A 12,837-nucleotide genomic window follows, 5' to 3' on the forward strand; every position below is an offset into this window, starting at 1 on the left:
GTAATCATCCTTATTGACAGTGGAGCCACCATGTAAATGAGGAAGTAGTGAGGAGGCTTGGTCTGAAAACAGTTCTGATTGAAGGGTTTGGAGTAAAGGTAGCCAGTGGTACTACTCTTTCTTGCACTCAGAAGGTTCCCCAAATGAAGTTGTCTATGGGGGAATACAAATTGAAGGATGATTTTTATGTGATTGACATGGACATGGAAGAAGTCTTGGGCTGTCAATGGCTGCATGCAATTGATAAATATGGGATTAGCCACCGGAATTTAGAAATGACTTTCCTATATAATGGAAAAAGGATAGTACTTCAAGGAATGTCTAACAAAACAATGGAAATATCGGCCAAGAGGATGGAGTGGGTGTTCCATAAGAAACAGGTAGGTTGGGCAGCAAAATGCCTTATTACTAATGCAAATGATGCAAAGAAAGAATGTGCTAACAACATGCAGATTCAAATCATTTTGGATAAACATAATAAAGTCTTTAGAGACATACCCCCAGGTTACCACCAAGTAGGGGTTTCCAACTCATCATTGAACTCGAAAAGGGGGCAAAACCAGTGATGATCCCTCCATATCGCCATTCAAAGGTTTACAAGGAAGAAATTGAAAAGGCAATCAAAGATTTACTCGACATGGGGCATATAAGGCCTAGTTCCAGCCCTTTGGCATCTTTTGTAGTGTTGGTCAAGAAGAAAGATGGAACCATGAGAATGTGCATTGATTACCAAGCCCTCAATAAGAATACTATAAAGAACCGCTACCCAATGCCACACATTGATGAATTGATTGATGAATTACATGGAGCTAGTTTCTTCTCCAAAATTGATTTGCGTTCAGGATACCATCAGATCAAGGTGCAGGATGAAGATGTACACAAGACAGCATTCCGGTGTCACTACGAGCACTATGAATTTTTGGTGATGCCCTTCGGTTTAACAAATGACACATCAACTTTTCAATCATGTATGAACCAGGTATTTATTCAGCAGTTAAGAAAATTTGTCCTTTTCTTTTTTGATGACATCTTGGTTTATAGCAAATCTTGGGAGGTCATCTACAACACTTAGATGAGGTACTGGCAATCTTAGAGCAGTAGTCTCTTTATGCGAAAACATCCAAGTGTGAATTTGGGTAAGAAGAAATCCTATATATAGGCTTCAAGATCAGCGAACATGGAGTAAGTGTTGATGAGGATAAGATCAAAGCCATTCAAGAATGGTCTAGACCCAACAACTTGACACAGTTAAGGGGATTTGTTGGAATATGCAGCTACTACCGGAGGTTCGTTAGTGGATTTTCATAGTTGGCAGCCCCCTTAACAAATCTAACCAAGAAAGGAGCATTTATATGGTCAACATCAGCCCAACAAGCTTTTAATAAGCTTAAGGAGGTAATGCGTTTGTGCCCCGTCTTAGCAATTCCATATTTTTCACTCGCTTTTGTTTTAGAATGCGATGCATCTGGAGAGGGAATAGGGGCTATTCTGATGCAAAACAAGCACCCTATAGCTTTTGAGAGTAGGAAGCTTAAGTAGGCTGAACGTAAATTTCTCTATTTATGATAAGGACATGCTAGCCATAATGCATGCGTTGATCAAATTCAGGCAATATTTAGTTTGCAATAAGTTTTTCTCTATTTATGATAAGGACATGCTAGCCATAATGCATGTGTTGACCAAATTCAGGCAATATTTAGTTTGCAATAAGTTTGTGGTAAAAACTGATCATAGTAGCTTAAAGTATTTCCTTAATCAGCGAGAATTGAATGATAGACAGCAAAAGCGGATTAGCAAAATCCAAACTTATGATTTTGATATTGAATATGTAAAAGGAAATAACAATATAGTGGTAGATGCTTTATCTCGAAAACCTCATTTGCATTCTATTTCTGATATAACCTTTGATTGGAAAGCATTGATTACAGCTGAATATGTAAAAATTCATTTGCTAGTGAAATCTTGGAGAGAAAGGTACAAGATGACGGGTTCAAAACAATGAATGAGCTGATTCTCTACAAGGGGCGAGTATATCTTATGCTTGAATCTAAAATGAAGGAAAAAATCTTGAAGGCATGCCATGACACTCCATTGGCTAGCCACTGTACAAGAGCATTTTTTCGTGGAAAGGATTAGAAAAGGATGTGATGCAGCATGTAAGGGAATGTAAGGAATGTCAACAGAACAAAGATGAGCATGTTTTTCTAGCAGGGTTACTGCAGCCTCTACCTATCCCTAGCCAAAAATGGGAAAGCATATCTATGGATTTTATTACCGGTTTGCCAAAGGCCCAAGGCAAGGATTGTTTATATGTGGTGGTAGATAGACTCACCAAGTTTGCACACTTCTATGCTATATCATCAGACTTTAAGGCGCCTCATGTGGTGGATCTTTTCTTTAGGGAGGTCTTTAAGCTACATGGGTTGCTGAAAACAATTGAGTGATAGGGACATCAGATTTCTTAGCTTGTTTTGGCAAGAGTTATTTCACTTGACAAGAATGGAGTTGACACCTAGTACCAGTTATCATCCACAAATGGATGAACAAGCAAAGATAGTGAACAAGTGGATTGAAGGTTATCTACGGAACTACGTAACAAGTCAACAAACATCATGGGTCAAATGGCTACATCTTGGGGAATACTGCTACAATACTACTTATCATATGTCGATTGGGATGACCCCCTTTAAAGCATTGACGACTATGATGCAACCTCCTTTGTGGATCTGATTCTCACTAATAGTAGAGTACCTAGTGCTACGGATTTGATTCAACAGAGCATGGATTTTTTGGAAGCCCTCAAAGAGAACTTGCAACGAGCCCAAAATCAGTAGAAGATGCATGCATATAAACATCGAACAGAAAGAGCATTTGAGGAGGGTGATTTGGTTTTTCTAAGGTTGCAGCCTTTTAGACAATCGTCTATGAAGGGAAGCGGAAAAGAGAAGCTAAAACACGCTTTTATGGTCCTTATCGGGTGAATAAAAAGGTGGGACAGGTTGCTTACGGGTTGGAATTACCACCCGACAACAGAATTCACAATACTTTCCATGTTTCATGCTTAAAGAAAGCCCTCGGACAGCAGATTGACCCGTCCAGGGAGCTCCCTCCTTTGGCCTATGAAGGAAAATTGATCCTTGAATCTGAATTTGTTCTGGATGTAAGGGAGAAGAGGTTACGTATCAAAGCAATTCCAGAATATCTAATCAAGTGGAAGGACTACTACCAGAAGATGCAACCTGGGAAAGAATTGAAATCTTTGAACACCCTAACCTGAAATTGCTCAAGGACAAGCAACTAGGGGACGGGAGGACTGTGATGAACCTGTGAAAGATGAGATTGGCTGCCAATTGTGCAAGTTTGTCTCCTTCTAGAAAAATCAGAGGAAGAAATCAGATTACTGCTAGCTGTTAGTCTTATCTTTTGTAGGAAAAAAGAATCAGTTTTGGTCTGGAATCTTCTAGTTAGAACCATCGATTTCTTGAAGAAGCCTAATTTTGTTTTGTAGTGACAGCTGCATCTTAGAAGGGAAATTAGATCTGTTTTGTCTTTAGCATCTAGCCACCCTAGGGTTTCTTGTGAAGGTGGTTCCCTAAACCGCCCCATGTTATTATATATTGCAGTCTCAGTTTGATTTCAGGGTATGCTGGATAATTTGTATGCTATCGTGCACGCCTGGGTGAAGGGACGAAACCCCCACGAATCACCTCTGCTCTGCTGTGTATTGCTCAAACTCCATTTTCAGTCTGCAATATCTATAGCTGAAAGTTTGTTGTTAGAGGATATGATGTTCTGTAAGCAAACTGCTGCTGTTAAGAGTTTTGTTCCAGTTTTCTATGAATAAATCAGAATTTTAGAATTTGCAGTTTTCTAAGTAAATCTTTGTAGCACGATTAAATGTTTGAATGATCTATAAATAATTTTGGAGTTTAGTTTCTTTCCTTATATTGTGTTGGCAAGTTTGTTTTTGAATTTAATAACTTAAGAAGAGCAATAGATTCAGATCATATAGATCTTAGGGTCTTAACATTCTTAATGATTCTTAGCCAGTTCAACCTCTTCCTTAATTAGTGATTGCATTTACTGAATTGCCATTCCAAGCATTCAACTCATAATGGCAATGTCGCTAAGTGATTTTAATATGACACATACTACTAGGGAGCCTTAAAATTTGCCTAGCTTACTATTTAGTTTTGAATAATGAAAAGGATCTAATCTTAAAATATTATTTCAGTTGTCTAACCATCTTACATCTTTTGGTTATGAGATTAAGGATTGTTTTTTTTCCTAGTTTCTGGCACAATATACCATGCCATTACATTGTAAAGAATGATATGCTAAGGCAAGCCAAGAACTGTCTTGCCTATTCGTATTAGATTCAACTAGTTTGAACTTATGTTGAAGTCCTCATGTTCTATGGTTAGTATTGAGGTATGCTGATTGGTTCAAATTCTATCTTAATTCCCCCACTTTTGAACAAAATAAATTTAATGCACTGGTTCCTTTACCAGTATATACTCCACTTATAAGCTAGGCTTCTTATTTATAAATTGAACAACTGCACAATCCTTGTCCTCAATTATACATCTTATATTACCATTCATACTATTTAGTTATTAATCTTTACAAGTGATTTTCAACATAGTACGAACATGAATTATATTCTTGTTAATCCATACTATTCTCTTTTTTGGTCATAATAGTATGAACATGAATTATATTCTATTAACATATCTTTTTTTCTAGGTTGCCACGAGACTGGTACTGGTATTGATATGGGCAACTGGTATCGGTACCACCACATCTATTTTTGAAAATAGGAGACGAGGGTACTTGGAGATACCATTTTTTTTCCATGCAAGTTAATAATTTATAGAAAATATGATGGCATTGAACTTTCAACATTGCAAATCCTTTGGCAAGGGTGTGCCCAAATACTAAATATCCAATGAAAACCATTCAAGAGAAAAAGGAAGTATCAAGCAACCAACATCAATCTAGTTTAATAGGATAAAAGGAGCAAACAATTCATCTAGAACTGAAGCGTCCATCAAAAGCGGAGAAAACTTCATAGGAATGAATCAAGTTTGACAAAGTCTATAAGAAAATTGAAGGCAAGGGCTCGAAAAGGGTGATTTGGACATAACATTTGATACTGTATGTCCATGTTATGCTTGTTTCTATAAAACTGCCCCTTCATGGGTTTTTGTAGGAATTGTAGAAGATTGACCAATTGTAATGTCCCTTTTCCGGATTACCTTGTAATTTACCCTAAATTCACAAATCCAAATGAAACAAGGAACATAATATAGTTAGAGATATAATCCTTACTCATGAGTAAGATAAGCTTGCCTTGGAAACCTGCAACCAAGTTAGATAATGATGTAGATATAATCCATAGAATACTTCCATTTCTAGGGCTAAGGAATATATATACTTATAACACATAACAAATCTAAATGATTACATGGGGGTTCAACCATAATGAGGGTAAAGTTGGGAGACATGATAAAGTGCCCTGAATATCCCCTACCCTAGGCCCAAGGGCGGAAACTCCATCCTCCTTGGCCTTATGTGGTCCTTAACGATTCTTATGAGGTGGTGTACCTAGTGGGGTTTGTACGTCGTTTCCCTCTATTGTGCCATCCTTCTCTCGTCTTATGATTGAGGATTCCTTCTAGCTCATGTCAATAATTGATCAATATGGGGTTCGTAGGGGAGACTTGCAATAGGGTGCGCCCCTAAACTAACCCTTGACCTAGGCCCATGGGCAGAAACTCTGTCCTCCTTGGCCTTGTGTGGTCCTTTAACCATTCTCATGAGGTGGCATGGCTAGTGAGGTATCCCTCGCCGTTCCCCTCCTTGCATTCCCTTCCTTTCCACAACATAATCGTTTATTGCAAATAGAAATTCACATTATTAAATACATTGATATTTATGTTAAATTCAGACATTCAGATCTGCATATAACTGCCATAATTGTATACATTCATAACTACATATGATTGATATAAATACATATGCATAGTAACGTAACTATTTCTGCATACCACGATCATTCAATATATTATTTCACAGATCAGCCTGCTGCATATATGAGAAGTTTTGCTGTTGTTCGATGCCTGCACTTTTCTGTATCAAATGCAGAATCTGAATTTAGATTCCCTCCTCTTTATATTAATTGATTATTCTTTTTATTCCTTCATATCTCATCGAGGAGACACATCTCCTTGGAAAGAGATATCCCTTTAAAGGGTCTTGTCTCTTCATTTCTGTCTTATAATATAAATCAGATCTGCACTTCTGATTGTAGATTCAAGTTGCTGTTTCAAATGAAGTTCTCTTCCCCCTTTTATACCTCACGTTTGAGGGAATCACAACTTTTCATTTGATGCCTTTTGACTGTTCATTAAAGTTAACTAAATTTTAATATTTTTAATTTTATTTTTATATTTTAATTTTTTTATACTTTTATATTTTAATTTTTTTATTAGTATTTATTATTAAATCCTATTGGGGGCTTAGGCCTTTGGGGCTCACGCCTAATAGATGGGTATTGGTCATCCATGTGACTAAGGCCATAGTGGGCCAGGCCACAAACTAAAAATCCCCTTTTCTACAGATCTAAAAATTAATAAAATATATAGCTATATCTTTTGAGCACAGAAATTGAGGGTACAAAATTCAAGACAGAAAAAAATCAAGGTAGGCTCAAGAAATGATAGAACAAATATCAAGGCAGTCGTATGACTATGGATTTATATGGACTGCTACAATGGCCACTCGTGATGTTTATTTAAAAAAATGTTCAATTTTTTCTTGTAATGAAACCCTATCCTTATGTGGATTTGTAGGTTCTTGGATCTTCTAAGTGCAATTATGAGGTCCATTTTTGCATTAGGATGTATCATATGAAAGTTCCTAGTCAAAACTTCCAAAAAGAGGAAAGAGTTGCAGATTTAGAGCTATGATACTATGTAAGTGTTGTTGATTCAACCTCACAGCAGCCCAGGATCACCTGCAACCAAAACATTCTTTCATAGAGGAGAAACAATAGATTTGCTATTTAACTAGAGAATTCATAAGATGCAAAATTAATAATGATACAATATAGTTAATTATATACAATGAGAATTTTTCGTTATAAAGACCACTAGATGAAACGTTAGGATATAATAAGATCATGACGTGTCTTAATCCTATGAAATGAGAGACAAAAAGCAAACGACCTAAGCACGCTTAGGTATGCTAGTGTGAATAGGACCTAATAATAAACTATTTAGGTAATTTACCATTTTGACACCAACTACAAATTTGAATTGGAACAGATACAGTTGAAACCAGAGATTAGAAAATCGCTTGAAACTCGCCAAACTCGGCGAGTCCGAGTCCGAGACATGCTCGTCGAGTCTCTGGAACTTGGACTCGGGCTCGACCGAGTTTGGCGAGCAAACTCACCAGTCTCGTCAAGTTGGCGAGTTTGGTATAAACTGAATATTCTCGTCTTTGTTCACTACAACCTTTGCCTGAGAATGAGAAAAATTAGGGTTACAACATGTCAGCCAATAGAAAAATAACACCTGATGCCTTTACTAAATAATAAAAGTCTTTTTGACCTCGCGGGGCGTTGCCCCTCGACCTCGCCCTGTATCGCGCCAAACCCCTGTTGAAAAATATGGGGGGAAACTGTGTCGATAGAAGTAGGGAAAATTTAACCTCCGAGTCTGACACCGATTGGATCGACCAGGTAGATATAGAGGCTGAGGCTATAGCCATGGCAGAGGAGGAGCAGAGAGCACGAGCAGAGACAGGAGATATTGATAGTGACACATATGTTCCTGATGTTGGTGAGCATGGCATGGTGCCACGGGGAGCGACTATGGCTGCCGAATCATCCAGGACCTACCTTAAACGCCTTTGCAGGGGGCCAGGGTGAGAGGGTGCATGCTCCTCTGAGCCATAGGCTTGTAATTGTATTTACCTTTGGTATTTGTGTGGAACATTTGATGATGATCATATGATGACATGGATTTTTTATTCCATGAGTTTTGTAATATTGTATACATTTGACAATATTTATATATTTATGTTTGTTATTTTCTTCAGCTACAATTTGCGTTTATGCTAATGTGATTGATGTATACTTGTGTATGTAATCAACTGAGCCAAGTTTGATGATGTTATTGTGTCTTTAAGGTGTATTCAATAAAGGGTGCATGAAACAAGTTTTAAATCTTTAAAAATCTCTAAATTTCTTGAGTTTTTCACTTTCCCGAGCCCAGTCGAGTCTGAAGCCGAGTCTAACTCCGAGTCCCGAGTCCGAGTCCGATTCGGCCTTGCCGAGTCCGAGCCGAGTTCGAGTCCCGTTTCTTTGGTTGAAACATTAAGGAGAGAGTGATGTTGTTTATACCGAGCATGTTTGTGTCTTAGTCATATACATAAACTTTAGTTGTTTTTATGCTGACTGTAGAAAATGCTTGGAAGAAAATTTTAATTTAGAAGTATTGTCCCCATTGCTGGTCAATTTGTGTTCTACTAGATGTTGACAGTTCTATTTCTAAGCCTCTACAATGACAAGGCATTATATTATTTACCCATATATAATGAAATTAGGTCAAGGGGACTTGCAAGTACAACCGGGAAATAATTTGAAAGACTGAGAAGAAGCTGCAAAAGAAACAGGAGGCTAGAACTACTCTAAAATTTACACCAATGAAAGAGACTAGGTTAAAAGGAGGTGAAGCCGTAGTGAATAAACCATATGTTGTCGTGGAGGATGTCAAGTGTGGCATGCCCTAGACAGAAGTCATTTTACTCGAGAATCAGTCCAGACAGCAGCTATTGATTGTAAGTTGGTGTCTCCAAAGATTTATAAACAAAGGTTTTTTTGTTATTTCAGAAGTAACTTAAAAGAGTACATATTCCTTCTAACTGTACAAGCAAACTTTGAACAAAATTTAATGGTTTTAATATGCAGAAAAGAAAGCTTCAAAAGCATTTACAAAACAAACGTATGTAGGGGATAGTTTGAGGGACAAATATAAAACGTGCAGATCCTGCAAATTTATTGGAATTGGAAACTAGGGTATGTTATGACAAAATCTAGTATTGGACAAAGGATGTCTTATTAAACAACTTACTATGACAATGTAACTCTTAACCTCGGTCTGTCACTGCCCCATTATTGATATTCTATTGTTTCAGTAGTCATTGCTGAAGAAAAGCAACAGAAGATAAAAATAGTTGAAGAAAGGGTAAATCTGACAAAAGCAAGTTTAGAAACAAAAGAAATGAGGGAGAAACTGCAGGAAATTAAATGTCAATAAGGTGTAATTTGTGCTGGTGGTGGGGGGAGGGATGGTTAGAGTATTGACCAATATCACTTATTATCTGTTATCTAGTTAGGCATTCAATGCTAGAGAACATGTTATGCTCATGGTCAGTGATAAATCAGGCTGGTTAACCATTAGATAACTATGTAATTTTCCATGGACCAGTTCGGATTCAAACCTAGGTCCTTCCCACGACTATGTTCAGCGTGCTGGGATGCTCTACCACTCAAAGCTACTAGTGGGCCCAAGGTATAGTTTTCTTTTCTTCCAACACTCCCATGAAGGCACAATTTCAGGCTTGGGGTCCTATTCTGGCTTTGATATTATATATGTAATTTCCATGGATCAATCAGCAGTTAAAAATAAAACCAAGAATCTTTGCAATACTATGCTTGCCATTCTGGGATGCTTTACATCTCAAGCCACTAGTCTCTTTGTGATCAACAGTGGCCTTTTTTCTTCCACGACTGCCCTTAAGCTGCACTTCTGGGCTTAGGGTTCAAGCTTGATTTTGATACCATTTAATTTTCCATAAACTAACTAGGGCTTGAACCTAGAACCCAATGCTGAGATGCTTTACCATTCAAGCTACAAGTCCCATAGTTCTAAAACTCTGAATGCTTATGAACCAAATCTGCCTGGTGAGTTGCTAGAAATACAGGAGGTGAGTACTTGTCGAGTACTGTTTTTTTCCAAAATCTTTATTCATTGCCAAATTTTGTTGAGTCTTGAGCCTGAGTCAGAATTTATTGGCTGCAGAGTAAGCAAACTCTCTCTGAATCTCTAGGAGAGAGGGTTCGATATTAAAATGGATCCTTTACTATTTCCTTGTTTTCTTGCACGCATGTCTGTGAATGCATAGAATACAACATAGGCTTCCTGATCTCTTGTTTCTTCTTTATAACAGCATAGAGAACTATGGAAGGGTTCTGAATACCCCTTTTAATATTTCCAGCAGCTTATTGTGATGGGATTGTATGCATAATGTTAGGTATTGATTTTTGTTTTAGCTTTTCTATTAGTCTGAGGAATGTGGTATAATTGGTAGTAGGGACTGAAATATTGTACTCAATTTAGCTTCTTATTGAAATCTTGGTCATTGAAGTATTTGCCTACCATTCCTTTTTGTGTTTTACTAGGCTGGAGGCTTAGACAAGCTTACACTGGAAAGCTTGTATGATGATGCAATGACACGGCAGACTCTATATAGTGCTCAAGGGGGCTATGGAACGAACCCATATGGAAACAATCCTTTTGAGTCTCACCCTGCGATATCGTCAGGAGTACATGACCCATTTGCCATGTCCAACAATATTGCACCACCTACCAATGTTCAGATGGCAGCAATGGCTCAGCAGCAAAATGCAATGATGCTTCAGCAACAGCCACAACAAATGATGCCAATGCCGCCACAAATGTTTCCAATGCAGCCAGCTGCAAACCCTTTCATTGATCCATTCGAAACGAGTTATCCTGTAAATCCCCATGAAAAGAACCCATTTGGAAATCCTGGTTTGCTGTAAGCATAGATATATTTGTTGTGTTGAAAATTTGTGTATTTGATTTTTGCCGGCATGCTAGTGTTGTAGTTGTGTATATTAATATGGCTAAACTGATTCATCTAAATTTAGTTATCAAGTATAGGAGAGCATGGGTTTCTAAATTCAAGTAGCATGTTTCAGTTAGAAATACTGTTTAATCCTAACAGCATTTTGGTGTGTGAAATGAGTTGAGTTTTATCTTGGGGATGTTAAACCAAAAATTTGATGACAAACATGTATTTACATTCAGTTCTTCATCAGTTTCTTTCAATATGTTATTTTTATTGTTTTTTCGTTTTCTATGAGAATGTTAAGAATAATGTGCTAACCATCAATACTTTATCAAAATCCATGGGGTGATGATTTAAGGGGAATTATTTGAATTTTATTATCATTATTTGTATTCATTCTGAGACGAATCAGATCGTATATATAAGACTTTATGGATTTCATAGTTGCATACGAGCAAACTAGTTACCCATTTATTGGATGGTGTAACAAATAAGGTATGCGGCAGGCAACATTTAATGAATCCATTGCTATAAATGAGTCTCATAATGTGTATTACCAATTGAAAATAATCTTGGTCAATGTCTCTTGCTAAACACCATTTTGAAAATTGTTTGAAGTAGGATACATGTATAACGAGTCTCAACAATGTAATTGTATAATGTAGCGTAAACCTATAATGCATAAAGAGAACACTGGGAAAAGGATGCTGAAGAATGTGATTGCATAATTTCATTTGCGGAGTCCTTTGCCATTCATTTCATGCTTTATATGTGCTGGAATGATGTACAAGTGTGCATGCGCCAAGTCATTTGCAAATCACGATTCGCATCTTTTTTAATGTGATCTCCATTATGGATTACACATACCTTCACCATCAATCCAACTTAGATTGAATCTTATAGATGAAAATTTATGTAAGTGGCACCATATGAGTAGAATCTATGCGTTAGTTGGGAATTGGTTATGTGAAAATACATGGCTACTAGTAACAATTGAGTTAGTTTAAATGCCTTATAAGCATAATAAGAAAAATAAATCATACTACTGAGCATGAAAGCAATCAAGAGTGGAATTCACATTGCATAGAGGAGTTAGAGTATGCATTAATGGGAACCGAAGGCTTAAATACTGGGGCTAGGCAGGTATGGTTTGATGCCTAGTGTAGAACAATACTGAATAAATATTTATTCAAGTTGAGTATTTATCTGTGAGATGTTTCGGTAGGTGATTTCTAACCTTCTTTTGATTTGTAGATTGTGAATGAACAATTGTTACTATAGTGAACAAAACTTTACCTCGACCTTGTGACAACGTGCTCTAAATTCCTTTTCAATAACCCAAGTTAGATTTTCAATTTATCATATTTTCATTCAAGCTAATGATGGAGATTTACAAGCTTTGTATCGAGTATCAAAAGGATTATCTTATCCATCTGTTTTCAATTGTGGAATTTAAAAGCATTTTAAAATTAGTTAAGAGGTGATTAAAGCCTATCCAGTGGGCCTAGGACTAAGCCTGGACATTAAATTAAAGATAAATATGACAGCGCATGATGCAGATCACACTTCGTAAAACTCTGTTCTAGAAGTGCCTCCAATGAATCTTTAGGACAATTCTAGCCATTTAATTAAAAGAAAAAAAGCCGAGACCAATATTTCATCTTGCCCCTTTAAATAATCAAACATGAAATCATTGGGTTGTTCCCTTTCTGTTTTGTTTTAATAGCATCCAAGGAATCCCCTTTGTATTTTGTTTTATATGAACTTAAAGGCTGCAAAGATTTAAACCCTTTGAAGGCTTACATTGTATTCATAATTTTGATTCCAGAAAGGGTTGACATTGATATAGTCTATATTTTTTTAGATTTTGCAAAAGTTAGTCAATTTTTTTAATCCTTGTCACTATATTCCTACCTTTTTTTATTAAAATTTCTCTCACAAGCTCTATGGTAT

At 36.9% G+C, this 12,837-nt stretch overlaps 1 protein-coding gene across 1 annotated transcript in view; it reads left to right on the top strand.

Moving 5' to 3' along the window:
• LOC131060880 (putative clathrin assembly protein At2g01600) overlaps positions 1–11,173 on the top strand; it is an 81,960-nt gene extending 70,787 nt beyond the window's left edge. Inside the window, exon 15 of the mRNA XM_057994298.2 lies at positions 10,472–11,173. Coding sequence (XP_057850281.1) covers positions 10,472–10,855 — 384 coding nt within the window. The 3' untranslated portion in view covers positions 10,856–11,173. The remainder of the gene's footprint in view (positions 1–10,471) is intronic.
• Positions 11,174–12,837: the final 1,664 nt, after the last annotated feature.

Source organism: Cryptomeria japonica, chromosome 5 (genome assembly GCF_030272615.1).
Source record: "Cryptomeria japonica chromosome 5, Sugi_1.0, whole genome shotgun sequence".
Taxonomy (NCBI): domain Eukaryota; kingdom Viridiplantae; phylum Streptophyta; class Pinopsida; order Cupressales; family Cupressaceae; genus Cryptomeria; species Cryptomeria japonica.